This window comes from Ranitomeya imitator, chromosome 6, assembly GCF_032444005.1.
Source record: "Ranitomeya imitator isolate aRanImi1 chromosome 6, aRanImi1.pri, whole genome shotgun sequence".
In the NCBI taxonomy this organism is placed as follows: domain Eukaryota; kingdom Metazoa; phylum Chordata; class Amphibia; order Anura; family Dendrobatidae; genus Ranitomeya; species Ranitomeya imitator.
Window position 1 is genome coordinate 352,706,779 of NC_091287.1, and position 17,354 is coordinate 352,724,132.

At 41.3% G+C, this 17,354-nt stretch overlaps 1 protein-coding gene across 2 annotated transcripts in view; it reads right to left on the minus strand.

Moving 5' to 3' along the window:
• ZNF236 (zinc finger protein 236) overlaps window positions 1–17,354 on the minus strand; it is a 222,001-nt gene that overhangs the window by 41,035 nt on the left and 163,612 nt on the right. For both annotated transcript variants that reach the window (XM_069730951.1, XM_069730952.1), the window contains exons 26-28: window positions 13,717–13,896; window positions 9,939–10,097; window positions 6,575–6,759 (exon numbers count right to left, since the gene is read on the minus strand). In XM_069730951.1, the coding sequence (XP_069587052.1) occupies window positions 6,575–6,759; window positions 9,939–10,097; window positions 13,717–13,896 (524 nt within the window). The remainder of the gene's footprint in view (window positions 1–6,574; window positions 6,760–9,938; window positions 10,098–13,716; window positions 13,897–17,354) is intronic.

The following is a 17,354-nucleotide window of genomic DNA, read 5'->3' on the forward strand; positions in this document are numbered from 1 at the left end:
AACATACAAACTCTTTGCAGATGTTGTCCAAGGTGGGATTAGAACCCAGGACTCCAGCGCTGCAAGGCTGCTGTGCTAACCACTGCGCCACCGTGCTGCCCATAGAAAATCTTTGGAAGTTGAAGAAAATGGTCCATGACAAGACTCCAACCTGCAAAGCTGATCTGGCAACAGCAATCAGAGAAAGTTTGTTACATAGTTATTAAGGTTGAAGGAAGACTTTAAGTCCATCTAGTTCAACCCATAGCCTAACCTAACATGCCCCAACATGTTGATCCAGAGGAAGGCAAAAAAAACCCATGTGGCAAAGAGTAAGCTCCACATGCATGCATAAGAGACTGCAAGCTGTTATAAAAGCCAGAGGTGGTGCAACAAAATACTAGTGATGTTTTGGAGTGGTTTTTGCTTGTTTTTCATGATTCCAGAATGTTTTCCTCAGAATTGAGTGATTCTATAATTTTTCTCCTATGCTTGGTTCAAAAAAGTAACCATTACTGACTACCACATTTTTTGTTCTTGATTTCGTTTAGTGTTTCTTAAAGCCAGAAAGTTGCCATTTGAAATTACTTTAGTTTTGTGCCATGTCTGTGATCTGCTGTTTTTCTACAAAATTAACCCCTTACCGGCATCGGATATACTATACCGTCCGATGCCGACTCCCCTGCTTTGATGCAGGGCTCCGCGGTGAGCCCGCATCAATGACGGGACATGTCAGCTGTTATGAACAGCTGACATGTGCCCGTAATAGGCGCGGGCAGAATCGCGATCTGCCCGCACCTATTAACTAGTTAAATGCCGCTGTCAAACGCAGACAGCGGCATTTAACTACCGCTTCCAGCCGGGCGGCCGGAAATGACGTCATCGCCGACCCCGTCACATGATCGGGGTCGGCGATGCGTCTGGATGGTAACCATAGAGGTCCTAGAGACCTCTATGGTTACTGATGACCGGTGGCTGTGAGCGCCACCCTGTGGTCGGCGCTCACAGCACACCTCCATTTCTGCTACATAGCAGTGATCAGCAGATCGCTGCTATGTAGCAGAGCCGATCGAGTTGTGCCTGCTTCTAGCCTCCCATGGAGGCTATTGAAGCATGGCAAAAGTAAAAAAAAAAAGTTTAAAAAAATGTGAAAAAAATAAAAAAAACATAAAAGTTTAAATCACCCCCCTTTCGCCCCAATCAAAATAAATCAATAAAAAAAAAATCAAATCTACGCATATTTGGTATCGCCGCGCTCAGAATCGCCCGATCTATCAATTAAAAAAAAGTATTAACCTGATCGCTAAACAGCGTAGCGGGAAAAAAATTCGAAACGCCAGAATTACGTTTTTTTGGTCGCCGCGACATTGCATTAAAATGCAATAACGGGCGATCAAAAGAACGTATCTGCACCGAAATGCTATCATTAAAAACGTCATCTCGGCACGCAAAAAATAAGCCCTCAACCGACCCAAGATCATGAAAAATGGAGACGCTACGAGTATCGGAAAATGGCGCAATTTTTTTTTTTAGCAAAGTTTGGAATTTTTTTTCACCACTTAGATAAAAAATAACCTAGTCATGTTAGGTGTCTATGAACTCGTACTGACCTGGAGAATCATAATGTCAGGTCAGTTTTAGCATTTAGTGAACCTAGCAAAAAAGCCAAACAAAAAACCAATGTGGGATTGCACTTTTTTTGCAATTTCACCGCACTTGGAATTTTTTTCCCGTTTTCTAGTACACGACATGCTAAAACCAATGATGTCGTTCAAAAGTACAACTCGTCCCGCAAAAAATAAGCCCTCACATGGCCAAATTGACGGAAAAATAAAAAAGTTATGGCTCTGGGAAGGAGGGGAGCGAAAAACGAACACGGAAAAACAAAAAATCCCCCGGTCATGAAGGGGTTAAACAACTGAATGAACATCCTCCAAGGCCGATGATTCCATAATTTTTTCCAGGGGTTGTATATTTGGCAGCTATAGTCACAAGATAAGTATGTTTTTGAATGAACTGCAGAAAAAAAAAAGTTCTCCAAACCACAGATCTGGGAAACAACTAAGGAGAAATTGTTCAGGGTGAAATAATAAATTATATATTCAACCCATTAAAAAATTCCCATTCAATCGAATAAAGTAAATTTAAACATGAGGATCAGAAAACAATGTCAGCGAGAATAAAAACCCAAGAGGACCAGGACAGCAGGAGAGAAAATAGGGTAAATATTAGAATAAAAGGTGAGAAAGGGGGGAAAAAAGAAAGGGCTGGGTTGATCAAATAGGCAGGAGTGATTATAGAAGTATTCTCTAGTTGTCCCTTGAGCAACTCCAAGCTCGGCAGTCTCCTTACTGTCTGGTTGCTTGGAAAGGAGGTGATCTTCCTTGAGTAACAGTTATAGTAAATACATTCATTCTGTAACTACATACTCATGGCCTGTCAGTGATTGCTTTGAGTAACATAGTAACATAGTAACATAGTTAGTATGGCCGAAAAAAGACATTTGTCCATCCAGTTCAGCCTATATTCCATCATAATAAATCCCCAGATCTACGTCCTTCTACAGAACCTAATAATTGTATGATACAATATTGTTCTGCTCCAGGAAGACATCCAGGCCTCTCTTGAACCCCTCGACTGCGTTTGCCATCACCACCTCCTCAGGCAAGCAATTCCAGATTCTCACTGCCCTAACAGTAAAGAATCCTCTTCTATGTTGGTGGAAAAACCTTCTCTCCTCCAGACGCAAAGAATGCCCCCTTGTGCCCGTCACCTTCCTTGGTATAAACAGATCCTCAGCGAGATATTTGTATTGTCCCCTTATATACTTATACATGGTTATTAGATCGCCCCTCAGTCGTCTTTTTTCTAGACTAAATAATCCTAATTTCGCTAATCTATCTGGGTATTGTAGTACTCCCATCCCCTTTATTAATTTTGTTGCCCTCCTTTGTACTCTCTCTAGTTCCATTATATCCTTCCTGAGCACAGGTGCCCAAAACTGGACACAGTACTCCATGTGCGGTCTAACTAGGGATTTGTACAGAGGCAGTATAATGCTCTCATCATGTGTATCCAGACCTCTTTTAATGCACCCCATGATCCTGTTTGCCTTGGCAGCTGCTGCCTGGCACTGGCTGCTCCAGGTAAGTTTATCATTAACTAGGATCCCCAAGTCCTTCTCCCTGTCAGATTTACCCAGTGGTTTCCCATTCAGTGTGTAATGGTGATATTGATTCCTTCTTCCCATGTGTATAACCTTACATTTATCATTGTTAAACCTCATCTGCCACCTTTCAGCCCAAGTTTCCAACTTATCCAGATCCATCTGTAGCAGAATACTATCTTCTCTTGTATTAACTGCTTTACATAGTTTTGTATCATCTGCAAATATCGATATTTTACTGTGTAAACCTTCTACCAGATCATTAATGAATACGTTGAAGAGAACAGGTCCCAATACTGACCCCTGCGGTACCCCACTGGTCACAGCAACCCAGTTAGAGACTATACCATTTATAACCACCCTCTGCTTTCTATCACTAAGCCAGTTACTAACCCATTTACACACATTTTCCCCCAGACCAAGCATTCTCATTTTGTGTACCAACCTCTTGTGCGGCACGGTATCAAACGCTTTGGAAAAATCGAGATATACCACGTCCAATGACTCACCGTGGTCCAGCCTATAGCTTACCTCTTCATAAAAACTGATTAGATTGGTTTGACAGGAGCGAATTCTCATAAACCCATGCTGATATGGAGTTAAACAGTTATTCTCATTGAGATAATCCAGAAGAACATCCCTCAGAAACCCTTCAAATATTTTACCAACAATAGAGGTTAGACTTACTGGCCTATAATTTCCAGGTTGACTTTTAGAGCCCTTTTTGAATATTGGCACCACATTTGCTATGCGCCAGTCCTTCGGAACAGACCCTGTCGCTATAGAGTCCCTAAAAATAAGAAATAATGGTTTATCTATTACATTACTTAGTTCTCTTAGTACTCGTGGGTGTATGCCATCCGGACCCGGAGATTTATCTATTTTAATCTTATTTAGCCGGTTCCGCACCTCTTCTTGGGTTAGATTGGTGACCCTTAATATAGGGTTTTCATTGTTTCTTGGGATTTCGCCTAGCATTTCATTTTCCACCGTGAATACCGTGGAGAAGAAGGTGTTTAATATGTTAGCTTTTTCCTCGTCATCTACAACCATTCTTTCCTCACTATTTTTTAAGGGGCCTACATTTTCAGTGTTTATTCTTTTACTATTGATATAGTGCACTGTACACTGCTATCACTATATTTACATATATAAAGGCTCTGGTGGCCAAGCTCTATGGCAACCATCTATACACTATGTACAATGATAGCAGGTAGGAAAAGCAAGTCAATTGCAAACGTGTTTATTTTCATGCTAAATAAAACAATATACCGTATATACTCATGTATAAGCCGAGTTTTTCAGCTCCTTTTTTTGGTCCCAGTGCAGAGGTCCCCGGCGTCTCCTGAACATGCCCACGCTCCCCTGCAGCCTCGGTAAGTGTTCCAGTGGCTGCTGACAGGGCCAGCAGTTGGCGTTGGTACCGGGACAAGTGCCGGGGTCCTGATCAGGTGGGGACATCGGTGCGCTATGGGGACCATGTGCCTGTGCCGCCGCTTGCTCAGGACACCGGCACTTGCGATATTCACCTGTCCCCGTTCCACCACCGCACTGTGACTTCTGTGTCCTCTGGCTGTGACATTCAGGTCAGAGGGCATGCTCACGTAATTAGTGTGTGCGCCCTCTGCTGGAAGTCACTGCAGAGAGCCGGTGACGCTGAGGAGCAGCGGGCAGCAACGAGAGGTGAGTATGTCATTTTTTTTTTTATTGCAGCAGCAGATATACAGTACGGTAATCATATCAGCATAAACTAGACTGATATGATGGGCATTATATGTGGCATATTTTCTATGGAGCACCTTATGGGGCTATAATCAACTATTATGCAGCATTATATGGGGCAAATTTTCTATGGAGCATCTTATGGGGCCATAATCAACCTATATGCAGCATTATATGGAGCAAATTTTCTATGGAGCATCTTATGGGGCCATAATCAACTTTATGGAGCATTATATGGGTCCATCAGGAACTTTATGAAGCATTATATGGGTCCATCATGAACTTTATGGAGCATTATATGGGGCCCATCATGAACTTTCTGGAGCATTATATGGGGCGTATTTTGTATGGAGCATCTTATGGGGCCCATCATAATATCTATGGAGCATTATATGGGGCTCCTGATTCAACATGTATATTCAAAAACACTTAACCTACTGATGTCTCAATTAATTTTACTTTTATAGATATCTATTTTTATTTTTGAAATTTACCAGTAGCTGCTGCATTTCCCACCCTAGGCTTATACTCGAGTCATTAAGTTTTCCCAGTTTTTTGTGGCAAAATTAGGGGTCTCGGCTTATACTCGAGTATATACGGTAATATAAGAATACCATTTTAAAGCTATTAGTCAGTGTTTTATATTTAAAAGGTCTAACAGGAAGGCAATATACAGAAGATACTGACAGAGCGTTAAATAGTTTTTACGTTCAAAGTTCCACTATGTAGATAGGAGGGGGATGAGGAGGGAGGAGCTCTGCCTATAACGCCTCCAGAATACATATCATATCATCAGGAGCAGCTGTTACCTCCTATCTCGGTAATGGGCAAGCTGGTCTTTACGGACTACAGATTATACCTCAGAATTGAGAATTTTAATAATGACATCAATTTTGGCAGCGGAAGAAGAAAGATTTTTCTGGTCAGATATATTGCAAACTTGCTTATTTTTGTGTGTATTATTGTAAAATGATGGTTACTCTATAAATGTGGCTCCTGAATCTTGAATTGTTAGAGCTACAGACATGTAGGTTTTCAGTATGGAGCACTAATATGGATGCATGTTTTTTGTTTCTTGCTCCATTAATGTGTGACATTTATTTGCCATCATGGATATAGATGTATGCATCGGATTTGGCAATGTGAGTGGTATATTTGAAATAACTCAAATGTTATTATTAGTATTATTATTAGTTGTTCAGTCAATTTATCCTTCAAGTTTATTATATCCAAGTCTCCATTTTCCGCAGTGGAATATAAGAAGTTTCCTCCACCCTACAAAGTACTTGTCCTCCCCTTAGTGATATGTTAGCTCATCCCATACAGAAATAAACGTACGGAATTATCTGACTCAGAATGTCTCTCACCATTCAGCCATACCTTTCATGTTTCTGTCCTCCTCTTACTAATGTATTTATTCTTCTCATACACAGTAACATTTAAGGACTTAAAGTCCCAAGAAAATGTAAGGAGTTAACTTTTGAGAATGACCATCACCGTATCATATTTTTCATGTTCTCGTCCCCTTCCTACTAAAGTTTTAAATCATCCCATCCTTCATAGCTTCCATGGAGTTGATAGGTCTACGACGTTCATCACCATGATATGCAGCATAATGGCACTTAATATATCGTGTCGGCATTACGGAAATATACAATGGTAGGACTGTAATTATAGGGTAGAATTCAGAATTAAATGAGCCCATACCTGAGAAGTAATGTTAAGTGTCACAGCATCAAGGCCCCCAGTCAGCATGCTCTCTGTGTCTGCCAGTGTCAGGGTTACACTCCCATCTCCTCCTACTCCAGATGACATAACCAGATTTTGTGTAGATACTGGGGTTTGAGCCATGGATGTTGTGCAAGGAATACTGCCTGTCGATGTGGTCAATTCTATAAGATAAAAAAGTATCAGTATAAATAAAAGCCATCAGAATCCTAAAGGATGTGTTACGGTAGTGCTACAAGTTGTAGGCGGTGGAGACACTGCCTGAATATCTGTCTTCATGCATTTTTTTGCATCACGCTTTTCATTTGGATTGTTAATGGATGCACAATTTTGCAGCAGTGACAGGGAGACACTAAGCCTAGCGGCCAGTATGATTTATTTTTCTCAAAGCACCACGCTTTACTTCTGCTATTAATCCGAGTTCCCGGACCCTTAGTAAACTTACCAGGTGCTGGTCTTCAGCTCTTCCTGGTACCGCTCCAGTCCCGTGCCAACATCTTGTGACCACAATTTCTGACTCACCGGAAATAAGAGTTACCAGTCACAAGCCCTCAATGTAAGTCTATCAAATGCTTGTTCTAGCCTCATACTGGCTCTCGTAGACTTACATTGAGTTGTCACTTATGGATCGCCCAGACAGTCAGGAGCACACAGATAACCATGGTGGCTGGTAACTACACTGATCAAAAAAAATAAAGGGAACACTAAAATACCACCTCCTAGATAGCACTGAATTAAATATTTCAGTAGCAAATCTTTATTCATTATAGTGGAATGAGCTGAGAACAATAAAACATAAAAATGATCAATGTAAATCAAAACTAATATCTCATGGATGTCTGGATTTGGAAAGATACTCAAAATTAAAGTGAAAAATCAAATTACAGGCTGATCCAACTTCACTGGAAATGCGACAAGACAAGAAAATGATGCACAGTAGTGTGTGTGGCTTCTACGTGTCTGCATGACCTCCCTACAATGCCTGGGCATGGTAATGATGAGGTGGCGGATGTTCTCCTGAGGGATTTCATCCCAGACCTGGATAAATGCATCAGTCAACTCCTGGACATTCTGTGGTGCAACGTGGTGTTGGTGCATGAAAGAAGACATGATGTCCCAGATGAAATCGATTGGATGCAGGTCTGGGGAAAAGAGAAGACCAGTCCATAGCATCAATACCTTCATCATGCAGGAACTGTTGACACACTTCAGCCACAAAAGGCCTAGCAATTTCATGCATCAGAAGGAACCCAGGGCCCAATGCACCTGCATATTGCCTCACAAAGAAATGCCTCCCCACACCATTACTGACCCACTACCAAACTGGTCATGCTGGAGAATGTTGCAGGCAGCAGAATGTTTTCTATGGGGTCTCCAGGCTCTATCACATGTGCTCAGTGAGAACCTGCTCTCATCCGTGAAGAGCACAGGGTGCCAATGTCGAATCTGCCAATCTTGGTGTTCTCTGGGCAAATGCAAATCACGGTGCATGGTGTTGGGCTGTTAGCACAACACCCACTTGTGGTCACCGGGTCCTTACACCACCCTCATGGAGTCTGTTTCTGACAGTTTGATCAGACACATGGATGTTAGAGGCCTGATGGAGGTCATTTTGCAGGGCTCTGGCACTGCTCCTCTTGTTGCTTCTTGCACAAAGGAGGAGATAGTGGTCCTGCTCCTGAATGAGCTGCACTACCTGAGCAACTTCTATTGGTTGTAGACACTGCCTCATGCCACAGTGTGGCTTCATAACTGGACAGGTTGATTTCACAGAAGTGTGATTGACTTTGTGCAATACTGTGTTGTTTAACCCCTTAGTGACAGAGCCAATTTGGTGCTTAATGACCAAGCCAATTTTTACAATTCTGACCATTGTCACTTTATGTGGTTATAGCTCTGGAACGCTTCAATGGATCCCACTGATTCCGAGACATATTGTACTTCATGTTAGTGGTAAAATTTCTTCCTTTGATATGACTTGCGTTTATTTATGAAAAAAATGGAAATATGGCGAAAATTTAGCAATTCTCAAACTTTGAACTTTTATGCCCTTAAATCAGAGAGATATATCACACAAATACTTAATAAATAACATTTCCCACATGTCTACTTTACAACAGCACAATTTTGGAAACCCATCTCACTTTAGCCCAACTCACTTTAGCCCATCTCACTGTAGCCCATCTCTAACCCTAATAGAAAAATGGAAATAAATATATATATTTTTTATCATTTTTCCCTAACTAAGGGGGTGATAAAGGGGGTGTTTTATTTACTTTTTTTTTATTTCGATCACTGTGATAGGGTCTATCACAGTGATCAAAATGAACCAATCGGAAAAATCTCCTATTGTTGCTGGACGGCAGATCTCGGCGGACGCACTGGACATGCGCCCGCCATTTTCTCCCGGAAGAAGATACCGGCGGCCCGGTTGACTTCACAGGGGTATGCAGGGATACAAGAGGTACCAAGGGGGGGGTGGGGGGGGGGCGGTAGTGATCAGAGGACCCTATATCTCTCTTCTCTGATGTGCGATCACATCAGAGGAGAGAGAAATGAAATGGAAAATCAAACTTTTTTTTTTGCGGTCGCCGTTATATTGTTAATAATGGCGATTGCAACACCAGGGTCGGTAAAAACCGACTCGAATCATGTTGTCTGGGGTATCAGCTACCCCTGGGAACTGAGACCCCAGAGAAATTCCGACTCTGGGGGGGCGCTATACGCTTATTTCTCAGCGCTGTTAAAAAGCGGCGCTGTGGTTTAAGTACCCTTAACTGCCAACGTTAAAAGGTATATCGACGGTCGTTAAGGGGTTAAACATTCCCTTTATTATTTGAGCAGTGTGTATTACTAGGGGCAGGAAACTTAGGTTAGTGGTACCACTTCAGTGCCATAATAATAAAATTGCAGAAGTGGTGCTTAAACATAATAAACACATTAAAAAAAAAAAACATAAACATAAAAACCCGACATAAACCATGTCATTTTCTGATGACACATTGTCTTTAATTTGTTTTATTCAAATCTAAAGTAAAGGTCGTCCCTCTTAGGGAGGAACTTAAAGCAATTAAAGATTACTAAGTGAACTGCGCAAATTTTGGTTTAGTTTTGTCAAAAACTTGTCGAACATGCCAGGCATTTATTATGTGTTTATAGACATTTTTTCTGCATTTGTTACTAGGTGTAGGGCTTTAAGGCCATGGCACATGCCTAAATTTAGTGCAAATTATTGGGGCAAAGTAAGTGATCCCACTGTTTTATGTGATTGCTGAGATGGTAAGTTAAGTTAAACATTCCTATACATCAACGTAATAAAAAAGGATTAATTGCTTTGCGATACCTGAAGTGGTAGTTAGCGTAGTGGTCTGTGATAAAATGTGATCATTGCTTAAAGATAGGGATGTTTCTGGAGTCTGGCTGGTAATTGCAGGTGTATTCAGCCTCATGTTTCCATTCAGCTCATTGCCTCCTGGAGGGCCCAGCTGCATTATATCTTGTCCTACAAAAACAAAACAGTCAGAATCAGAGGTTTGCAAAAATCTGGTGTTAATAGTGAACTGAAGAATCTCGGCACATAAGAGGATAGGTATATATAGTTAAAAAACATTAACAGAAAATAATCTATTGTTTAAATCAGGTTTCTTTGTCACATGTATTTTTTTTTTTAAATGTTTTTAAATGTCTTTCTTTTTCAATATTATGATCTTTTTTTTTATAAATGAAAAATTAGTAAATCTTGCAATTTTCACACTGGCCACTGGATGTTTTTTAGACTCATAATTGCTGTCCTTTCAGGAAGAGTTTGCAGCAAGATTCCATATCATCAGAGGCAGGGTTACATTGTTGTATGTTTATTGTGGCTAATTGTGAGGGACGGGGGAGACTCCATTTTGGATTTATTAATTCAGGCCCAATATATTATCCAGAGATCTCCTTCTTCTCCCGGAACTGTGGCCCCCTAATTGTGGTAAAACCGAAGCAGGCGTGAGTGTATGAACCCCAAAAAGGCACTGCCAATATTATGGCACATCCTATTATTGGATGAGAGCAGTGGACAGGAACCTTGTCAGGTCCGCTTACTATCCAATTCAGATATTTACACGCATATACGTTTTTGGGCAGATGTTTCAGACTTTATTCAGATCTGTCAGTCATTTACATGGATAAATTTGATCAATATTGGTCTGACTGAATTGATATTGGTCAGATAGCTGTACTTGCAAAAGCAATCATACAGACTTTTTCCATAAGCTCACTGTAAGCAACCTTCAGACCTCTTCAAGTGACAATTGTCTTCTCTCCTGAACCCGATACCGCAGTGGCAGGACAGGCAGGGTTGTCAAGGTTGTAGTATTCAGGGGAAAAAAAACAGGTTCTAGTTGTGCATCTCACAAACTTAAAATATCATCAAAAAGTTAATTTATTTCAGTTCTTTAATACAAAAAGTGAAAGTCATATATTATATAGAGTCATTACAAACAGAGTGATTTATTTCATGTGTTTATTATTTCTGTTAATGTTGATGATTATGGCTTACAGCCAATGACAACCCAAAATTCATTATCTCAGCAAATTAGAATACTTTATAACATCAGCTTGAAAAATTATTTTAAAATCCGAAATGCTGGCCTACTGAAATGTATGTTCAGTAAATGCACTCAATACTCTGTCGGGGCTCCTTTTGCATCAATTACTGCATCAATGCGGCGTGGAATGGAAGCTATCAGCCTCCTGTGGCACTGCTGAGGTGTTATGGAAGCCCAGGTTGCTTTGATAGGAGCTTTCAGCTCGTCTGCATTGTTGGGTCTGGCGTCTCTGATCTTCCTCTTGACAATACCCCATAGATTCTCTATGGAGTTAAGGCGAGTGTGCTGACAAATCAAGCAAAGTGATACGGTTGTTTGTAAACCAGGTATTGGTACTTTTGGCAGTGTGGACAGGTGCCAAATCCTGCTGGAGAATTAAATTTCCTCTCCAAAAAGCTTGTGGCCAGAGAGAAGCATGAAGTGCTCTAAAATGTCCTGGTAGACAGCTGCACTGACTTCGGTCTTAATAAAACACAGTGGACCTACACCAGTAGATGACATGGTCCCCAAACCATCACTGATTGTGGAAACTTCACACTAGACCTCAAGAGGTTGGATTATATGCCTCTCTACTCTTACTCCAGACTCTAGGACTTTGATTTCCAAATGAAATGCAAAATTTACTTTAATCTGAAAACACCTTGGACCGCTGAGCAACAATCCAGTTCTTTTTCTCCTTGGCCCAGGTAAGATGCTTCTGGTGTTGTCAATTGGTCATGAGTGGCTTGACACAAGGAATGCGACACTTGTAGCTCATGTCCTGGATACGTCTGTGTGTGGTGGCTCTTGAAGCAATGACTCCAGCAGCAGTCCACTCCTTGTGAATGTCCCAAACATTTTTGAATGGCCTTTTCTTAACAATCCTTAACAATACTTTCAAGTCTGCGGTTATCCCGGTTGCTTATGCACCTTTTTCTACCTTACTTTTTCCTTCCACTCGACTTTCCATTACTATGCTTTAATACAGCACTCTGAACAACCAGCTTCTTTAGCAATGACCTTTTGTGGCTTACCCTTCTTGTGGAGTGTGTGTCAATGACTGCCTTCTGGACATCTGTCAAGTCAGCAGTCTTCCCCATGATTGTGGAGCCTACTAAAACAAACTAAGGGACCTTTTTAAACACTTAGGAAGCCATTGCAGGTGTTTTTTGTTAATTATTCTAATTTACTGAGATAATGACTTGTGTTTTCATTGGCTGTAAGCCATAATCATCAACATTAACAGAAATAAACACTTGATATAGATCACTCTGTAATGACTCTATATAATATATGAGATTCACTTTTTGGATTGAAGAACTGAAATAATTGAACTTTTCAATGATATTTTAATTTTGTGACGCGCACCTGCATTTGGTCCTTGTCTCCAGCTGCTCCCGAAACAGCAGTGTTAAAGGGATTGTCTCAAGATGTGTAACTTCAGGAGCACACCGTTTCCGGCTTCCTACCTTTCATTACCTCTGCAGCATGGGAAAAACGCAGGGGGACTGATGTTGCTCGGTTCCGGCAAGTTTCAGAGTGATTTGAGCAAACTGTAAAGCATAGAGCTTGATTGCACCATGAGCTTGACTAGGTGACTGGCCACGCTGGGATTGCAGGGTGGCCGGTAACCTAAGCAATAAATTGTCCTCTCTAAAACTAAAAATCCATCTGTTCTTGAGAATCGAGAAGATTTGGGGTAAATTGAACAATTTACATATTTTTACAGCTTTATCCACTTATAAACCTAAGACAACCCTTTAAAAAGTCAGGAAAACATAGCAAACAATGCAAAAGAGAAACATAATTTATAATAAAAAAAAACGGTGGAGAAGTCTTAACAGTGAATTCATCCCCCAACCCCACACCCAGTATATGCTACTGATTGCAACCATGTGGTTTCACCCGTGACAAACTTTTATGAAACTTGGAAGAAATCATTGCAAGGAGGGTTTGCTTCTATTTTCTATTGTAGCAAAAATTGAATGATATGAAATGTTACCAGTTAGAAAAAGAAGCGATCAGGTATCAGTGTAACATAGAATAAGATCTTGATCTCCCTCATAGAGTATACACTGATGAGGCCTCACTAGCAGAAGGTTAGGAAGACTTGTTCAGCACAACCTGTCGTGACCTTCATTCTTCAGTGGCAGTGAGGGCAGCACCGCAGAATAAAGCGAGCAATACCTGCTCTAATACCTGCTCACAGTTCCCGTTCAAAGGACCTTGGAAAAGTGAGCAGCAGGGTTTCTAGCCATGCTTGGCATCCTGTAGTGGCAGTATTCATGAATGCCATTAGTTTGTTTCATGATGTAACTTGCCCTTTAGCTGCTACATTAAATCCACATTCTATTATGAGGATTTTTAAGTATTGTACGTAAATCTCTCAAATTGTCCAGTACAGGTGATGGCTGAAAATCCACCAACCACTGAGTGAAAAAAGCATTTCTGACCTTTACATTGCCTTCACAACAATAACGAGCTTATAGAGTATTCACCAGCTACATAATACAGAGAAAAAAAGAAAGGAACACATGGAAATCTTAAACTAACCAGAAATAGTGAGAGTGATCTCCTGTGGGGACCCCGATGATGTAGTAGGAGTGGTGCCGGTTGCATGTGCCAAGACTTGACTTAAACTGGTATTATTAATTGTCAGCGTGATCTCATGTTGTCCATTAGAGGAGGATACTAGGCCTTGAGACGTCATGACCTGGGACAGGTCCTGTCCAGCTGCAAAAGAAAAAAACATTCTGTAAAACTTATTCCCATATTGATATACATTTATAGGATACATACATTCAGATTTCTCTGCGTCAAAAATCACTTCTGCATGCAGAAACATAGTCAACACAAAGGCTGCACACAAATTACTCCACAGGGGATTGCATAGATTTTATGGGCAATTGTGCATTTTCATTAACTTTTCAAGGCTTCTTGACTGCGAAATAAAAAAAAGGAATGTCTATAGAGTTTCATGCTGCAGGTTTATTAAGAGATGACTGACTGAGCTGAAAATCAGGACTGGGTATGGTTTTGGATCTTTTTCTTTACTAAATAGATTATGATATCATCAAAAAGACTATGACAGCTCAGGGATCTAGGAGTCATGACAAAACAGATGAGCGATCTGATCTGTCAGCGCAACAAGGAACTGTAGCCAATGCAGAGTAAAATGGGTTAACTAAGATTGTTTCAGAAGATAAGCATTAATCTGTCCTTCATGAGAAAGGATGAAGTGGAATTCAAGAAAGAAAAATGGGGCCTGAACACTTTTAGTATTAAATTAATGTACAAGTGTACAAATACGCTGTGGTCAATATACAAACATATACATAGACGGTACATACAATAACTGCAATATTACTGTAATTGTTAAATACATAAGGTACTTAGTTAGCGTTTTTTGATCAAAGGGCGCAAAGGCCATCCAACCACAACAAGGTGTACCCAAGTATGGATGGTCCCTATAACGAATGTCCTACCTCTCCATGTGCCAAGCCAAGCCTCATCTGAATGGGAAATGAAAAAGAAACCCGATAGCTCGCAATTAAAAGCTCCCTGGAGGGGTGCACTCCCCTCCCAGCCCCCATAAGTACTACACAAAAGTATGTCACATTGTATAGTTGTGCACCTGGGCAATAATGTAATACTAAAGGTATGCAGGTCCTATTTTTTCTAGCAATACATATTGGGGGTGTTTGGGGGAGTCTGGCCCCCTCCAGAGGTAAGCACCCTTATCCATCTTTCCCACACAAGGTTTTAATTGCAAGCTATGCCTGGTTTCTTTTTCAAGCCCCATTCAGATGAGGATGGTTTGGCACATAGAGAGGTAGGACATTTAGCGGTTAGGGACTATCCATATTATAGGTACACCTTGACGTGGTTGGATGGCTTTCACGCTCTGACTAAAAACTGGTAAGTACCTTAAGTTTTTAGAGTTTACAGCAATATTAGAGCTCAAATATTATTAATCGCAGTGTCTTGATGCATCATGTAAGGATAAAATGGAATAATCATGAGCTTTGTGACACTATTATAGAAATTACTATTAGCGATGAGCAGCATGCTGAGACAAGGGGTCATCCGAGAATGCTCATGTGCTAATAGGGCATCTTCGGCGTGCTCGAATGCTATGTTCGAGTTGCTGCAGCTGCTTGACAGCCGCAACAAATGCAGGGACTGCTTAACAAACAGGCTATCCCTGTATGTCTGGCGGCTGTTGAACAGGCACGGGGACTCAAACATAGCATCCGAGCACATCAAAGACACTGTTAGCACACGAGCATGAAACAAAAAAGTGGAAAATCCAGCAACCTCAAAATTCATTAAAACATCACATTTATTTGTAGATTAAAACATGAAAAAGTAGAGTTTAAAAAACAAATATGATAGCACAACAGTCGACGTGTTTCCAGTTACACTAGCTCTTTATCATGACAACTATCATGAAGGAGCTATGAAAATATATGGCATAGAACAGGGGTTCACAAACTACAGCCTGCGGGCCACATGTGGCCCGCCAAGGACATTTATCCGGCCCGACAGGAGTTTTTGCTGTCGCTGCCTGCCCTGCTTAGCAACCGACTTGTCCTGGGCCCGCAGTGCGCATGTGTAGAATGTGCGCCGCACTCACTGACTCCCCTCCTTCTGTCTCTCAACCACGGGCGGAACTACCGGGGTAGCAGACATAGCAGCAACTTTGGAGCCCGTGGTCTGCCCCGAGCAGCTGTTCATTCTACCCCTGCTACACCGGTAATTAACTTCCGTGGCCGCCCCTGGGCCCGGCCAACATTGAACTTCACTAAAGTTCAATGCTGGCGGGTCCTGTAATCGTGGGTGGAATGACGAGGCGGCAAGGAAAGGCAATGCGCTGCCACTCTGGAAGACTTGCGGCCCTCTGTATGCAGCACAAACACTGTGACTGTCATCACACCACCTGCACGGCCTGATGAGGTCATGCCGCCTGTACAAGAAGAAGACTGAGTCAAGTGGGTGACTCTTCAGAGCAGCAAGGGACATAGGAGAGTACTTGCATTTTTTTTTATTTTTAACGCCAGGTCATGTCTATTATGCCTATTGGGGACCTATGCTGCCTATTGGGGACATTTACCTGCCTATTGGGGCTCTCGCATCACACCAGTCTGAGTCTGAGGTAAAAGTGGAGTTCCACCAATATGGGCACTGGTGAGGCTGAAATAATATGGACTGGCAAGGCTGCATGGATGGGCACTGATCAGACTGCACTGATGGGCAGTGCAGTCTGTATGTCTCCTTTATTGCTGGCATATTGTTTTTGTAGCACTGTACATATATTGGTATTTTACGAATAGCAATTTGGAATCCCTAGGAAATAATAATAATAATATCAAGAAAGAGAAAAATTGACTCAGAGTGTAGGATATTCAAAGAACAGTGGACTTATGATTACTTTTTTATGCAATACAAGGAAAGAGCTGTGTGTTTGATATGCCAGAATACAGTGTCTGTGTTCAAAGAATACAATTTGCATCGACACTATCAAACTCAACAAAGATAAATATGATTGTTTGGTCGGGGAACTGAGAAAAGATAAAATAATAAAACTGAAAAATACACTGACAACTCAGCAAAATACTTTTGTGAAGGAGAAGCAGCTAAATATTTCATCACTGCGAGCAAGTTTTCAAGTTGCCAAGCTAATAGCGTGCACTGGCAGACCATTCGCGGAGAGAGAATTTGTTAAAGAATGCCTTCTTTCTGTTGCCAAAGAGATGTGTCCAGAGAAGGCCGATGTATTTAGTACAGGGAGTCTTTCAGGACCTACAATTACACGAAGGATTGAAGAAAGGGGAGACAATTTGCATCAGCATTTGCAAAACTCCTAAAAAAAAACGTTCCTATTTTTCCTTGGCATTCAAAGAAAGTAATGATATTCGTGATTCTGCACAACTTCTAATTTTTATTCATGTGACGAATGACTATTTTGAAGTCACAGAAGAGCTTGCTGCACTGCAAAGTATCAAAGGAACAACTACAGGAGAGGAAATCTATGAAAAGGTTTGCCAAACTGTGACTGGTTTGGAGCTGGACTGGGCTAAACTAGCCAGTGTGACAACTGATGGTGCTCCTAGCATGGTGGTGTCTAAGAACGGAGTAATTGCTCGCATTAACCAAGAGATGGACAAAACCATTCTTATCCAGTAGCCGTA